This window comes from Chelonia mydas, chromosome 1 (genome assembly GCF_015237465.2).
Source record: "Chelonia mydas isolate rCheMyd1 chromosome 1, rCheMyd1.pri.v2, whole genome shotgun sequence".
Classification (NCBI taxonomy): domain Eukaryota; kingdom Metazoa; phylum Chordata; order Testudines; family Cheloniidae; genus Chelonia; species Chelonia mydas.
The window spans coordinates 329,736,458-329,754,129 of NC_057849.1; the positions used below are offsets into that span (position 1 = coordinate 329,736,458).

Below are 17,672 nucleotides of genomic sequence, written 5' to 3' on the forward strand. Positions count from 1 at the left end.
CGCATTGTGAATAAAAAACATCACACTGATATAGATCCCAGTGTGCTGCCAAAAATACCTGCATCATATATAACTCCAATAGCCCAGAGAAATAAAGTAAAAGCTGAATATGACAGGATGGTAAGTTTCAGTGTTTTTGAGAGAATACAGATACTGAGTTGGTTAAGAGAATGGGCACATATAATAATACCAAACAACTTAAGCATTTGTATAGATCCAAAAGATTTGAATAAGGCTACCAAAGACATGCCAAGACAGCATTGTGGGCATCATGTCTAGCCTTCAAAATGCAAGAGTGTTTTCAAATTTGGATGCAAGCCAAGGATTTTGGCAAGTCCAGCCTGCTAAAGTACAACTCTACCCTTTCAGCTCCCTTTTCTGTAGATACAGTACACTCCTATTTATCCAAATTATCTGGGGGACATCCGAAAGTTTCAAATAACTGGCAACTCAGATACACAGAAGTGTACTGTAAGTAGCACAGGGCTACATGGGGGACAGACTGTGGATTTGACTAACTAGGATTTTTGGATAAAGGGAATTCAGAGAACTGGAATTATACTATATATGTATGAATAATGTCTCTTTTTGATGGCCTGGGTGCTTAAAATATACCACAGTATTGAGACTTAGATCCTTTTAGGATCTGGATGGAAGTAATTGCTGATTTAGGGTGACAATGATCAATGCTACAAGGGATGACAGCATAAAATTCTGCAGTGTAGATTCATTGATTATAAGGCCAGAAGGAACCACTATGATCATCTAGTCTGACCTCCTGTGTGACATAGGTAGTAAAACTTCGGCAAATTAATTTCTGTTTGAACTAGAAAATACCCTTTAAGCAGAAAACAACCACAAAAGGACAAAAATCCTCAAGCTTCTGATCCAAGGTAGATGTCTTATCTTTGCCAAAACATAGGACTTTTAGTCAAATAGGAAAAAATGCCAGATCAAGCTGAGCGAAATTAATTATAGAGGACAAGTTCTCAGTGACAAATGAGAAAGAAAGGTGGAGGCAACTGAGTAAGGACCCCCCAAAAGAAGTAGGACTTACACAGATTCATAGGAATGTCAACATAGCTAAGTAAAGCAGCACCTAAGTAGCAGAAAATGATCATGACAATGCAAAAGTGCATTTGAAAATGTGAAGTACAGAGCTGATAAAGAGCTTTGTACAGCAGCACAGCTTTCAGGAGCTCCTGTAAGTACTAAAAGCAAGGAGCAGCAGCAAGAGGAGTTTGAATAAATGTGACTCAAGTAATACTAATTTCTGTAACAACATCAACAAATGAAAAACACAAAATGACCCCAATTTGCTTGAGAGAGTAATTCTAGATGGATAGCCAATGGGAAAAGCCCAGACACTTCCAAGCATAAACTTTTATAGGGACTATCGAGGTGAAATTACTGCATATGGTGAGAGGCTGTATAAAGAACATTGATTCATAATGCCACACAGCAGGAGGCCAGAAATGCTAAACAGAACCCACTATGCCGATCTGGCTTTTGAGAAGTATAACCACAGAGCTTGAGATGCCATATTCTAGCCAGGCATGCATGTTACTATGGAACATGTAACATGCAGATAAGTGTAAAATCTGGAACAAGTATAGGAAACAGAATGTATAAGAAATGCTGTTTTTCTTGAACTGGAGCTGTTATACAGCACATCCAATAGCAATGTACTAACCCTCACAGTCAATGACAAAATTCTCCTTTACTTCATTGGAGAAGGAATGCATTTGACTGAGGAATGGATAAAGATTTGAACTGGATTTTACTCTCTCTGAACTGGTCTCTCTATCTCTAAGACAATCAATTGGGATTGTTTGCAAATGGATATGTTGACCATGGGGGAAAGAGGAATCAATTGTAAATTTGAAAGTAAGTTGTTGAACACCCTGAATTAAAAGACTTTGCATTGCTGGGACTTGCTTTAAAAGAATAGGCCAGCTTGTGCCTACTAAGCAAAATCCTTTGTGGGAGACTGTGTAGAGACACCCTGTGCCAGCAGAAGCAACATGTGGCTGGCCAGCATTGCTTATTGGTGCAGAGCAGTGGGCCGGACCATGGGCTCACCTTCTATTTCTTCCCGTCTCCTTGGGTTGTCACAGACATGTGAAGTCTCACTCACTGGGTGTAAGTCTCACTCCTTAGCATGCTATCTCACCCCCCCACACATTTCTAAGGTTATCTCACTATTTTGAGTAAAATATGTATAGGTGTAAATTATTTTTATTCAGGCACTGAAAGAGACGACAATGCATAGGGGCCCTCGGGAACAGGGCTGACAGCTTGGAAAGTGGCTTTCCAAGCTTGTGCACTGGGGTAACCATGGAGACGACAGGCCCATGTTCTATACATGTGCAAGAGGAGAAAGGAGGCTACGTGGGGGGAGAAGGGTGTGTGTGTGAATACTTGATGTTCAAAAAAGTATGAGTTCACCCAAAAAACAAGCAGGACTTGATCAAAAGTTTGCAGGTTCTGCAAAATACAGTTCAAAATTTAAATGGCACTGGGCAAATTCATGTCCTCAGGGATCACCAATCATCCAGGCTTTTGTTCCAACCAGCAAATAATTGTTTTTTATTAAAATCCACTGGTTTGCATTGCATATAGAATTCTCATGAGCCTTAGACAATATGAATTAGGATACTTAAGTGTTTCATATGTAATATTAAGCTGTGTACATTTTAGAACAAATTATTAAGCGCTGGTTGGATTAAAAACCTGGACTAAAAACCTGGATATCGCCCAGGACCAAAGCTGAGAGTCCCTTTTTTAAGCAATGACCTACCACACCACTCTTTGGTCTTGAATCTCACTCTTTGGGGTTGTAAATCTCACTCTTAAGGACATCCAAACCCTGCTATCTCCGTTTGCATGTCCCCTTGAAAAGCATGGGGTCTGTGATTGTGAGTGGCCCCTGAGTGGGGGCAAAAAGAGAGAAAGTTTCTCATACCCTTGTGGCTCATGTCTATGTTTTCTTTCTCAAAATGAAGACTTAAATAGCGTTACTAATGGTATGCAATCCATTTTTTGTGTGTGCAATATTGGTCAGAAACAATGATTTATTTATTTCATTTCCTGGAAAATAGCCTAGAATAATATTCTCTCTACGTATCTATATCTATATCTATATCTAAAGATACATTTTTAGCTACTTATTCTTTTATATTTAAGAGAAGAAAAGGAGCTAGGTCTCTTTTATCCAACTAGCAGTTAATTGAGTGTAACAACATCATTGTAAAATGATGTACTTTTATAAAGTCCTGAATATGGTGCATCTTTTGTATTTTGTTTCTTATTGTTTGCTCTACACAAAAGGATAATTCATTAGGCCAATTCTCCAAATAATCTCAAAGTGACATGAATTCCTCTGCAGAGTGAATGTCTGTAGTAAGTAATCCATGGAAAACAGACAGGCGTCTCTTGTCATTTTGGAGCTTTAATCCACTGCCTGAAGCATGAAAATGCTCAGGATAACAAGTGTGGGAATGACCAAAATCAACATTATTTTTGGATTTTATTTTCTTTACAATGCTGCTGATCAGTAGAATTGCTGAATCTGGCAGATACAATGCCCTTGAATTAACGAAGTAAACTCAGGAGGAAGAAAAATTTGTTAAAGAGGGATGGAAAAAAACTTTTTCCCTTTGGCAAATGTTAAGCAGTGAAACCAGTGTTGACAGAATGTTTAGGTCTAGTTTACAACAGTATTAAGCCCTTTTTTTTAAGTGTTTAAATTTTTAATTAGAATAAAAAACATCTGCAGCTTTTCAAATATGTACTTCTGTTTGAAGCTCAGAATAGAGTAAACCTTATATCCTAAAGAGTGAATTTGTATCTGCTTGTAAGTATAGAAAACTGATGTTGTATTCTATTGGGGCCAGATTATGATGCTTTTACATTGACTTTAGTGGCACTATTTATATGATTAATTATTCACCAATGTGAGTAAGAGAGTCATAATTTGACCCTTAGCTTCTACTGTCCTAAAATATCTGTCAATCTTTTCATTCTGGAAAAGTTTAAAACAAAATAGATGGAAATACTAAACTGCTTGGACAACATGCTTGTTTAGTAAAAGTTGACTTCCTATGCTTACTTGAATGTTGGACGATTCTGCATGGCTGGGAGACTCTGGTAATCCTTCAAGCACTGAAAACGGAGTGCATGTGTGTGTATGTGTGTGTGTAGGGGTGGGGCAGGTTTGTGTTTGTATTTACAGTTTTCCTTAACACTTAGCAGACATTGGGGTCTTCCTGCAGTCTTCCTTCACTCTTTATGATGGGGGGGGGGGGGGGGGGAACCAACTTCATTAATGAGTTTCACATAATTATTTAAAAAACAAAAAACAAAACAATACCAGAGTGTCCAAGCAATTGGAAGGTTGTGGACATCTTAAATTTATAAGAATTCTTCTGAGAATCCCCCAGTATAATTTACAAGCCCCGCTGGACCTATACATGCCTTGAACTGACTGTTGAAGTGAGCTTTACTAGGAATTTCTTTTGCTGGATTGGGTTGGGGGGGAGGGTAAAGGAACTTTTCCTAACAAGGCTTTAAAAGCTTCAGTGGTAAAGTTATGTTGATGGAAGTCTTCCCTACTTGTTCACTGATAGCAAGTCACACAGGATTACACTATGGGCAGGAGATGTTATTTATGTGGGTGGCAATAGTCAGGGTGTATTTTTTGCAGGGGGTGTTTTTTATTCAAAATAGTCAAATCAAATCAAATCCCCAACTGGCTATAAAATCGCTTGTGCCTTTGGAGGTGAATTTATAGCTCCGTGCCTTTCACAAGCTTGGTGGAGGTTTCTCTTCCCTCCTCTCCTCTCTGCCTAGATGTTTTTTGCATGTGTTGTGTGACAGCAGGGGAAGGGGAGTGGGTTGTGCTTTTCTCTTCTCCCATTGTCAGCTAGTGTAAGAGCGTGTTGGGAAAAACCTGTCTGCGGGATCCTGTGTCATCTCCCCTACATGTGCACAGGAAAAGTCAATGCTGCTCGCTGCGCCGCTCTGTTTCCCTTTCATTCTTGCTTGCGCTGAAGCAGGGAGCAGGATTAGCTCGTGGCACTGGCTATCAGAGGAGCGTAGATAAAAGGCACAGCTCGTTCAGCGCCCCCGCTGCAGCCCTTGTTATTGTTTCCCCCTTCCCCACAACAGTTGTGTCTTATTATCCACTGTCTGGCTCAATTTTTGTGCCCGTGTGAGTACTGGAAGGGGCTTGAAGTTTTCCCTGCTCCACCGACTGTGGCAGAAGAAGGAGAGATGTTCTATAGCGTGGCCATGAGGGCTTGATTGTTCTGCGTTTATGAATGAAACTGACCTCAATCACCTGTTACCTCCAGTTTCTAGATTGTTGGAAGTTCTGCGGCTGTACCCTACAGGACCGAGGGCACCGAGACGCCAGTGTACAAGGACCCTACAGTATCGTCGGCAGCATGAGCTGGCTGAATAGGATTGCACTGCTTTTCTTGGGAGTATTACTAGCAGAAAGAGTGAACTGCCAGCATGCGAAGAATAACGTGCCAAGACTCAAATTATCCTATAAAGGTAAGTCTGTTGTTGTCTTTTATTTCCTCTCTCCCTCGCTCTCTTTTCTTAGGATCTGTTCCTATTTTTTCTGCTTTTCCTTATCATTAAAAATGGAGATGTGTGTTCGAGAAAATATTTTCAAACACTTTAAAAAAAACGTTTTAAATTCAATACCACTCAGTTTAAATGCAGACAAAGAAGAGTTAATTACATTTGCAGACAAAGATTCTAGAATATGCTGATTTTTGTAAGAATATTGAATTATTTCATAGGACTTTACTCTTTCAAAATGATTAGACATCTTTGACCACCCAATTAATCTTTATGCTGCTCTGGGCATGTTGTACAGCTACAATCGAGTATTTATCTAGTTCAAACACGATGAAATAGAGGGAGATTTATGTTGGGTTTTTTTATGCATGAAGTGGTTAAATCTCAGTCATGAATATTCAGTTTATACAGATCTGACAATCAGATGCCTCACATAAGCAGTAGATGGTGGGTTTGCCAAGAAAGTATAAACTGAAAGGAACAGATCAGCTCCAGAAAAAGGAATAATGTACTACATCTTCAGTGCAATGCTATTTTTTTCTTAAATGAAATTGTATCATACATACTTTGAGTATATTTCAGTAATCCTTACAGAGAATGTGTTATTAAGGGAAGATAACTGTGAGATTACTCTTACCTTTGGGAATTTGCATAGCATTAGACACAATGCATTGCCAGTAATTAACTTTAGTAAAATTATTGCTATTATTAAAATTCAGGACTCTGAAGAACCAGGTATACCCTCTCCCTTATCAGTGCAGGACATTTCATTACAGATTCTATATATGTACATTGTAGGGAGAAAAAATAAAAGCTGGACAGTATACAAATGGGATAGAAGATTAAACTATAAGAGCTAGGTATTATTATTACTAAAGGAGGTTTCCACCCCTAAAAGTTGGCTTTTTATAATCCCAGATGATTTAAGATGGGGAGATGGGGGAAAGTACCTTCAGTTCAAAATGTGTGTGTGGGTGTTGGGGGGAAGAAGTGTACCATTTCTACAATGGAAAAAAGTGAACATGTGTGTTTGTGGTCATAGATGTCAATCTCTGTCTGCTGTATAGTCTATATATCTCATGCCAGGAGAAGAATGTTCTCTACTTTTTGCATAACAGGGAGAATCTGTCTTTCTGGTGGCACAAGTGTGAAGAAAGAAACATCTAAATGATTCCAGGCAGTCATCATTTTCACACTTTAAACCAGAAAATTAAACACCTATAAAACTTGGATGTGTTCTGACTTCATTGTGAAATAAATGAATGTGCATATTTTAAAAAGAATGTGTGTTTGTGTAAGCAGCACTTTATATATGAAAAGAACACTTTATGTGTCACTTTGTGTCACTTTGCTTTTTGTGAGAAAATTATTTTATATTGAATAAATGCAAATTGGTTATTTTAAATAATTTAATCTGAGAAACAACCTGATGCACATGCTATGTTATAAAACTCTTTAAATACCATTTTAATTGTTTGTGATCTAACTTCCAAACTTTAATGGCCCTACTGTAAAACTCAATTAAATTATTATATAGGCGCTTAACTTCGAGTGTTGCTTAAAAGTGCTCCATTAAAGTGTTTAATGGCTAATTAATAATTGTTTGCTATTTTTCACCCCATTAAAGTTTATTGAGGGCTCAATTCTGGCATTCATACTAACGCTGAATCTTCTCATTGAAATCAGTGGGACTAGCTGTGCAAAAAAGTGCTACTGTGGTTTGAGGAAGGCAGAATCTGGCCCAGCATTTGTATCCATTGATACTATATCCAAACTATAACCAGCTTTGCAACACTTGATTATTCTGCTGGCTGGTTGTTTTTAACTTCTGCTTCTGCTGGGAACAAGAATCTAATTCTCACCGTTTTTTATTTAATAAACACCAGCTTCTAGGGCAAAGTTTTTCACAATAGTAACTCGGGAAACTGATAGACTCCTTAGTACTGTTTGTGTAATTGACTGAACAAGCTGTTAAAATGAAATGATTGCAAGACAATGAGAACTCCAGTCCTACAAAACACTTAAGGGCATGCTTAATTTTAAGCATGTGCAAAATAAGAGCTCTATCCTGCATGGTGCTGAGCACATTAGCCCAGTCTACCAAAACAAGCATGTGCTTAACTTTAAATGTTTGGGTAGTCCTACTGACTGCATAGGTCTACTAGCATGCTTACAATTGAGTACAGGCTTAAGAGTTCTGCTGGATTGTGGCCAAAGTGTTCAGCATCTTGCAGGGTGGACCCATACTTTCGAGTTATTATAAAATAGAGAAAAGTAAGACTTAATCAGATGGTGTTTTTCAGCTAATTATCCTTCTGATAAATTGTCGGGTGGATAAATAGGCACAGTGCTTTGTGAGTATGCTGCTTTAAGAGTTGTGCATAGTGAAAATATACTTTGTGGGCAATGAATGAATATATTACATATCAATGTGGATCTCGTGAAGATACCATAGGCCATTTTCTTACTAGTGGGACTAATGGGTATTAAAACTACTAACAATTAGGAAAAATAACACCCCACTCCTCCAATTACCTAGCAGTTCTATTTCTGCATTGAGAGCCTGGCAGTTTAGTAAAATAAACTGTGAAATGAATGAGAACATGCAGGGTAAAAAAGAATGTGTCAAACAATTTTTCTTCTGTTGTTTTACTCGCAGTCGTGTTTTTGTTTTTGAATGTACACTTGATTTTTGCCTAAGCAAATGCCTTGTAGCCAGTTGTCATTGTTTTGTTTCTAAAGAACAATAGGGATTTATTTTAGCTTCTTGTTTTTTCTGACTAATTAGATGTCAAACATAGTTAAAACATGCAGGTATTTGGCTTAAAAATTTCCAAAGTGATTCATGAAGGGTTAAATCCCTGCCAACCTTAATTTCCTATGGTCACTTGTTTTCAAAGGTCCACTATTAGCTCTGTCATTTCTCAGGTTGCCAGATAGACATTTCAGTGAACTCCCATTCTTACTTTCTCTTGACTTCCCATCGCTCAGTCTCACAGTAGATTAGAAGTATCATATCAAGCACATTTTGTGTAGGGTAAGGGAGGGAGTCCATGTAATAAATATATTATAAATTGGGCCACCTTTATGGAAGAGGGACCAAAAAGATGCTTTCAGGTTCATTGCAGAAGTGACATATTAGAAAAATGGGATCTTGGCTTTGTAGCAGTCAGATTTGGGCAGTTCACTGGGGGAAGCAAATATGGGGTGAACAGAGATGACATCCTTTCCCTATTGAAGTCAATACTCGCAAAACTCACATTGACTTCAGTAGAAGTCAGGATTTCTCAAACACTCAGATCTCAAACACTGACATTTCACGTAGGTCCATAAATAGTAAGAAATCTAGCCCAGACAATATTTCTTTCCAATTCTTTTCATTGACTTCTGTGGGCTTTGAATCATGTCCTAAATATGGGGAAAAAAATTAGCTTAAAACTATTGCAGGTTAAACTGATCCCCACCACCTCCACCTCCCTTCTGTAGCTTTTAAAGGCTGCATCTGGTGAAATAACAAAAAAAATTTAATCTCCAAGATGCAAAGAAAGCCTTTAATAAAACAACTGTTAAACGGTGAGGAAATAACATGTTCTTAAAGTTTCTTTTTATCCCAATGACTTGTGTTTCAATGAATAATGTAATGAGCTCTACTGTGTTATTAGGTTGTAGGTTCTGTTCAGAAAGCATCTATTATATATTGAGTTCTCTGTGTGATGGTGATGAAGTTGTGAGTGCAAAGTTTAAAACAATAAATAGTCTTAGCTCCACAAGGATTTTTCCTTTCTTTCCTTCCTGTATTTTCCATCTGTTCCATCTCTCTTTTTCTTTTATGCAGTGAACCAACATTATAAACAAATGCTAGATCTAGCTACAAGAAGTTTTGTTTTTGTTTTTAATAAAAAGAATGCTCATTAAAATACCTTGTTTCACAAAGCTCTTCCCAAGGCAACTCTGATTTTTGTCATGAGTAAATCTTGTGAACTCAAAGTTTTTCATTTCCATCTGTCTCATCGCATTTGTTTATTGAAAATTTATAAATCCTCTAAGTATGTTTGATAAAAGTACATGTATGGTTCTTTTTTTTTTTTTAATTGTTGCTCAATTGGATGCACGTTACTTAAGAATAAGTAATTGGAAAAAGATTGCATGTAGATTCAGTTGTACTACTCCCTGGTTTCCATTCAAGCCATAGTAAAAATAGATATTTTGCCTAAAATTGGAATGAAAATAAGAGCTGCCTCCAGACTCTGTGTATGATCAATCTACAAATGTGCCAGAATTTCATCCACTCTTTTATAGACAAGTAGCACTACCTGGGTACACATGAGTCTACGTATGATATTTAATTGGTAAGGTAGCTTATCAACTTGTCCTACTGGCACTTGATAACATGCAGGTGTTTTTTTTTTTTCTACCCAATTCTTTAGCCAGCCACATAATCCCAATACAAAAAACAAATTAAAACAAAAAACAGAGAGCATTTTAGTAAGAGCATTAATAATATACAGGGCCTGATTGGAGACATGTCTCTTATCATTTAATGTCACAGTTTGTCTCAAAATTCAAGATACCCATTTAAAAGGTCTTATAATTAAAATACTTTATGCATATAGCCACCTCTCTGAAAACCTCTTTTCACACTCATTGTGAAGAAGATAAGGGAACTGAGAACTTGGAAAGAGGAGCAGGGAGGTAGGAAAAACAAGTGTTTATGGACATAGGCAAGGACTTGTAAGATTCTCCAGGCCCCATTCTCAGTAAATAGCAAAAAGATCTATAGTTTAGGCTCCTTTTATGTCTATATCTATTTGGCACAGGAGTTGGAAGTACAGGACTTAGATGCAGCCACAAAATTTTCAGGTAGCCTTGGTCCTGATCCTGGAGTATTTTAGAGTAGCTTTGGTGCTGATTTCACTAACATTAGTTGACCATGATCCCCAAGAAGGCCAGATACCAGATAAGAATTGTCAAAACAGAACAGAGGCCCACTCTGACACTGGAGAGAGGGGAAGTTGGTGTAGAGACTAGTTAAAATGCTTTACGTCAGCTGAGATCTTGCCTGTTTAGGGGAATTCTCAGCTGGCCATTTAGGACAAAAGATGCACAGTGACCGGAACAAGGAGGAAGAGAACCTGGCCCTACATTTTTATTTTATAGTCCCAATTTTCCCATTAAATGCTAGTAAGGAAAGTGTGATTTCTGAATTACAAAATTCTCCCTTTCTTAGAGGGCTTACTATGTCCATGTAACTCGGCCTGCTATACAGTTTTTTGTTCATAAAAGGTGCTGGGTTGATAGTAATGTAAACTGTGCTCTTCTCTTTGTCTATGGAGCAGCTTACCTTTGCTGCTTGTTGCATTATACTTAAAGCCCTGATCCAGCAAAGAATTTAATCAGATCAATTCAGTGGGACTACTCACATCATGATTAAAATCTAGCATGCGTTTCAGTGCTTTGCTGGATTGGGACTTAGATGCATCTCTGAGTGCTTGGGACATGTTTAAGTACATGTTGGTACCACAACACATGACCAAAAAAAAAAAAAGTTTAAAATAGGGAACCCAGATGTACAGGTTATTCCAGTGTTCATGGTCAACTAATGCCTATCCATTATTACACACTATATAGTATATGAATACATGGAATTATATCTGAGAGGAAATCACTAATTATTCCTATTTTTGACTTTCCTAAAAGAAAATGTGTTTTTCAGGTTTCCTTTAATATATTGCCATACTCTGTTCCCTTCACTGTGGTTTTGGTTTGACTACGTCCTTAAAATGATCACTGATGATTTAACATGCAACCTCTTCTGCAGTTGGTGTTAGAGAGTCTTCTTTCTATTTGTCTTTTCTGGGCTGCAGGCTCACTCTTTATTGCTCTCATGTTCATCCCTGAAAAAATTGTAATGGAAGCAATAATCATGTAAAGATGCACCAATGTTTTGAATAGTTCCCATATCAGCCAGAGTCTGACTTGACCTCAATTCAATCTGAAGCAAAATAAGATCTCTACCTGAGGCAGTCCCTGAGTGAGGGAGATGAAAACAAATCCCTGTAAGTGATGTCAAGGACTGTGACATTCTACTTCCAAGTTTCAAAGTTTAAAAAGGGTAAAATCATTCTCAGGATCTCACATGCTTATTTTTAAACTAGTGCACGTAGTGGACGGTGGCAGCTTGAGGTCAGAATTGTAGATGAGGCTCTGTAATTTGCCTTAGTGCGCTTATTAATTAAGGTCATTTGTGGATGTTCCCTTCAGTGCTCTGCTGTGGCTGGTGGGCTATTCAGCAAATTCCTTCTACTGTAGCATTAAAGCCCCTTCTGGAATGTGCACATGTACGCTGTGCAGTCACAGGGGCCTGCCCTATGGAGCCTTCATGTGGGCTAGCTCTTCTTGTCCAATAACAGCTGTGAATGGTGAGCATAACTGTCATGATGGTAAATTCACTTTTCTTTTCCTACGTTTTTTGAGTAGTGCAAAACCCCATTGCCCCCCCCCAGTGAAAGAGCCAGAGGGGAGCTCTCCTCAGCTGCGGAGACCACGAACATTTTTAAAAGTGCCGTAGGCTCCCTCACCACTCGAAAGTGCTCCCTGTTACATCTCTCTCTCTCTCTCTCTCTCATTAACATTACTGTACTTTGACTCTCAAGTAGGTGAACCTCATGGAGCTGGAGTTGGGCTTGGATTTGTTATAGTTATGCCTCTCGATAGCACTTACAAGTTTAGCCATCTTCTTCTTGTTATCCTTATTATTTACTATTATTACTTTATAGTATAGTCGCACTCAGGATGAGCTAGGCGCTGCCCAGATGAAGATAGAGGAGAGGGTATCTCAATCCTTGCCATGAAGAGTTACAACGCAGTGGACCTTTTTCACTTGCTTTCAGTTTTAATGGTTGCAGGTTTTTGTTTTCACTGAGTCGCCTCTGGCGAGTGTTGCCTTAACTTATAACATCAGTCTTCTTAGTATGTAATGTAACTTTTGGCCCAGTTGTTACCATCTACTATGCAAGTTTGGCACACACAAGGCACTGGCATTTTTACCTCCCAGAGTATGACATGCTTCTTAGGAAGACAGTACCATTACATACTTTCCATGTACTTCCATAGCAGCAGATTCTGATCTCATTTACACTTGTCTAAGGCCCCAATTTGGGAAAGCATCCCTATTCATGAAAGCACTTAAGTACATGGTTAAGTTCCACTGATTAAAGTTAAGTTTGCGATTAAATGCTTTTCTGAATCTCAAGTAACTCTTCTGAAGTCAATTGAGTTAGTCTGGATTTACATTGCAGTTACTGACATCTGAATTTGGCCCAGAAAAGGAAATATACAGTATCATTAAGTTCAGCATTTTCTTAAATACTTTACTCCAGTTCACCCCTCCTGTATCTACCTTCATTGCACAAGCAAGTTCTTCCAAACCCAATTACACCCACTGGTGGCGACTGGCTGCGGCTGCAGATCCTTTCTTAATAGTCTCATAGCTTTAAATAGGCTGATTCTAAATCAGGTCTGTTACCCTGTGTCAGTTACCTAAGTCTTCTAATTGAAATGGCATATATTACTTATAGTTTTTAAATATTTCCATGACCCAGTTTCATATAATGTGGCTTGCACATAAGTATGCATATGCATCTGTGCAAATCTATGGAGATATGCAGATCCTGGACCTGATTCTCCTCTCACTTATCTTGGTATAGTTACATTGACTTTATTGGAGTCACTCCAAATTTACACTAGTGGAATAAGAGCAGAATTAGACCCTGATTTCAGATTAATTCTGAATATTCCAAATGATAAAACTTTGAGTGATCCTTTTGGCACCCTGACATTTACATATTTTCTATGTGTTAAAATCACCTGCAGCGGTCTCTGAAATGTGTGGGCACCATTCTGCTGTGCGTCATCTCTGTTTTTCATCCTTTGGTGTTTGATAGCCAAATACTAAACAGTCAAAAGTGTTTGCCATTCCTCTAATGCTTCAGAATTGTTTGGCATTTGTTGGGCTGCTTGCTTATCTCTCCAGCTAAATGTTATAGGAACTGTATAACCGAGCAGTCAAATAACATTCCCTTCCTTTATAAATATTTTTGTGCAAACTTGGATCTTGCAGAGAACAGTCTGAGGAATGGTGCAGTTCTTTGCTTTGTATCTACTGTGCAAGCACATGAAAAAGAAAGTCCTCTTTCGCTATTTTCTAATGAAGTAAAGACCATATTGGCTTCTATGTGCCATCCTAGCTTCTATGGAAGCTTCTGCATGATGTGGGGAAAGGATTCCAATAACATGGTGAGGTTCATTTAGCTACCAAGGGGAAAGGTTCACAGCCCTGGGGAGATTGAAAACGGGTGCAGCCTGCAAACATTTGAGATCCAGACCAGGCTTGGGGAAAGCGGAGTACAACCCCCTGGATCACAGAGGCTATGTCTCTACTATGAGCACTGCAGCTACACTGTTGTGGTGCTTTACCATAGACACTTCCTAAAGTAATGGAAGTGATCTTTCCACTAGTGTAGTAAATCCACCCCCTCAAGAGGCAGTAGTTTGGTCAATAGAAGAATTCCTCTGTCGACCTAACAGTATTCATCACCAGGACTTGAGAGAAGAGATGAGCCACGGTCTTATCTTCCGTGCTGCCTTCTTTTGACCTCTCTTGCTCCCCTCAGCTTGAGGACGTGAAAAGGGAGCACCAAGACCATTGTTTGGAAGAGTCTCCATGGCATAAACAGATATTAAATGAACTCCTGAACTACCTGCAAAAATGTCTTTTCTCCCAGAAAAGTGAATTCCAGAGTTTCTGTTCTTCCAAGAAATGCCAGAGTCCATCTGCCAAGAGTCTATGTGCATCAAGAGAAAAATGTAGGAGGGGAGCATAAAGTGATTTTAAAGAGCTCCTGTCCACACTGGCCGAAATGTCCTAATCATCAGCAGGATATTGTTTCCAGCATTATAGCTATGCAGCTTGTGCCAGTACAGATCCCAACTGTCAATATTGCTATTATAGCATCTTTCCAGGGGTCTTTGTCTTCTGGTCGTCACAATGGACTCCTAGCTGAAATCTGGCATACAGGATTTGCTCTCTGGAGAAAAGAAAAAGATAAAAATCTTTTTGGTCTTTTTTAAAAGGGTCTCTTTTAGAAAGTACATTATGAAGCTAAAATATAAGTGTATTATATCTTTAAAACATTTTCCTTACCTGCAGCTTAGATCATTACAACTAAAATGATCGCAAACACCTAATGTTATTTTTCAGCTTGATGCTGGTTGTTTCATATATTTAAAGAGTTCTGTCAATGCTTTTCACATGATGTCCAAGGGTACGTGGTCTGTTCACCTGAGTATGGAATTCCTGAGTGCAAAATCCTTGTCTGCTATTGACTCACTGTGTGGTCTTCTAGCTATTGCACTTTGATCCCCACTACAGTAGCATCTCCCAGTCTTTGACATTTTTTCCTCACAACACCTTGTGTGTAAGGGAAGTGATATTATCCCCACTTTACAGATTGGAAACTGAGGCACAGGGAAACTGAGTGACATACTCCAAGTCTCACATTTAGCCTGTGGTAAAACAGGGGTGAGAACACTCATCTCCAGTATCCCCGGCTCACACCCTAGCTACTGAACCATATTTTTTCTTTTGGTTTTGGGCCTCAGTTTCGTCATCTGTAAAGTGGCGCTAAAAAGTGTCGGGAGATGTTGGTTAGAGCGAAAGTCTTGCCACGCTTACCCACATTGAATAGTATCTTATTCTCAGACTAGTCCTATAGATTTGCACATTCATATTTCAGCCAGGAGTCATTTTTTTGTGCTCATCATACAAAGAGCTGAAAAAAGGTACTTATTGTAACAGTATTGCAGCTGTGTACTGAGATGGCACCACTTAAGTTGCTATCATACTGGAAATATCTCACTGATCATTTGGATATTTCAGCTAATGCAGACAGGAACTCTCTAACCTTTTTCAGATACCCTTGTACATTTTGATCTCAACATATGCAGTAAATGTTCGGAGTGGCGGGAACTGTGCCCTGAATGAGTGTTTATTATTGGTATTATTGTATTTGGTGACTACTAAAGTTACACAAGTATTTACAGGATCAGGGCCTTAGTTTGTTCATTTTTAAAACTAATGGCAATGAATAGCTAACAAGATAAAGTCAAAAGTGGGATTCTGCAGGTCTCTTGTTTTCATACACTTAGCTTCTAGACTAAGTAAAGAAGCACCTGTTTCTTAAACTGGAGATTGCCTTGATCTTTCAAAATATAAGTTCCAGTTCATATCTTGCACATGCCTTCAGTGCAGCCATATGACATTTCATGAATTAACACAGGAAATGACCTACATTTGCTTTTATACTTACTTCCTGTCCCCTTGTGATGGAAGGGTTGTTCTGAATATCATTTTGTTCCATAACGATTCATCAACTTGAATGACAGACTGACAAAGAAACACTGAATCAGAACAATAATTAACACAAATATTGCTATATTAAAAAAAAAAAGCTCTTGCTCTGAACTAAAACTAACAAGATGTCACTGTAGTCTCCTCTTAGGCTCTGTGGATTACTTATTAGCTGGTTTCTGTGCAGAATATGCAAGCATCATAGAAGCTAAACCAGATGGTCACAGCTAGTAAACAGAATGACAAATCAGTTGAAACAGACATGAAGGATTCAACCCTACTTCCATTGAAATCAGTGGGATTTTTTCATTTTGCAATTCAAATGTAGCAGTGTTTATCCTCATAAGTGTTTATTTGTTTCTTTGTTTCTTGGGATCTGATTCTCCTCTCAGTTATCCTAGTATAAATCAGGAGCAACTCCATTAACATCAATAGAACTATATAGGAGTAACACTGGTATAAATTGGAGTGAAATCAGAGACTTGCTATTTTTAATTTTTATTGGATAGTTTGAGCAACGCAGGTTTTATTTCAGAGTGGCTGTGGTAGTCTGTATCAGCAAAAACAACAAGGAGTCCTTGTGGCACCTTATAGACTAACTAATTTATTTGGGCATAAGCTTTCGTGGGCTAAAACCCACTTCATCAGATGCACGGAGTGAAAAATACAGTAAGCAGTATATATATTACAGCACATGAAAAGATGGGAGTTGCCTTACCAAGAGGGGGGTCAGTGCTAAAAAGGCCAATTCAATTAAGGAGGAAGTGGCTTATTCTCAACAGTTGACGAGAAGGGGTGAATCTTAACACATGGATGTTATCTGATCATGTTATCATGCATCTGATGAAGTGGGTTTTAGCCCACGAAAGCTTATGCCCAAATAAATTTGTTCGTCTCTAAGGTGCCACAAGGACTCCTAGTTGTTTTTGCAGGTTTTATTTGTTAAGAATGATTCCCTAGCCAAGACTTGCCACAGAAGGCCTTTAAAAGGAAATTTCTGAGAGCTGAAATTCTTTTTAAAGTGTTTTCTATCAGCATGAAAAAATATGACAAAAGCAGAGTTTTATTTTGCTGTACATTCACCCTTAGTGCTATGCACACAAAGTATTTTACCTTATACCAGACATATGGAAGTGATCAGTGTATGTAAATTACAAGAGAAGAAGGTGAGGTATAGTTAGGAAATGTGTACTTGTTTCTGGTTATAAGACTTTGAAACCACACCAAAAGAGAAAAAAGAGAGAGAGAGAGACTTTACGTTTGAGGCACCTTTTCTTTCAAAATAATGAATGGAGAATGGTTAAAACAGCAATGATTAAAAATAATTCAGCACGAAAGCACAATATGGTACTGAACTTAGCCCTTCAATTAGCTCTTTTGGACACTGGAATCTACAGAGAAGGGCCAGATTGCGAACTCTTTCCACGGAATGGAAAACTGGAGTAATCCCCGTTTTTCCTCATTGGGACTACTTGTGTGAGTAGCAGTTCACTAATGCAAGTAAGGGATTTCAGTCTAGCACAAAATAATTTGTATTTACATTGAACCTGATCTTGCATCCACTGTGCTCTTACACATTCCCATTCTGAAAATCCCACTAATATTCAGGATTGCAATAAAAGCCTGATCAAAAGCCCATTGATGTCAATGGGAGTAGCCGTATTTTTGGTTA

General features: G+C 38.4%; 1 protein-coding gene across 2 annotated transcripts in view; it reads left to right on the plus strand.

The window, feature by feature from the left end:
- SEMA3A (semaphorin 3A) overlaps positions 1-17,672 on the plus strand; it is a 591,215-nt gene that overhangs the window by 386,867 nt on the left and 186,676 nt on the right. The window contains exon 3 of one of the 2 annotated variants that reach the window (XM_043552476.1): positions 5,355-5,559. In XM_043552476.1, coding sequence (XP_043408411.1) covers positions 5,448-5,559 — 112 coding nt within the window. In that variant the 5' untranslated portion in view covers positions 5,355-5,447. Of the gene's footprint in view, positions 1-4,644; positions 5,560-17,672 lie in introns of those variants that run through there. The other variant, XM_027823329.3, reaches the window with a different exon arrangement.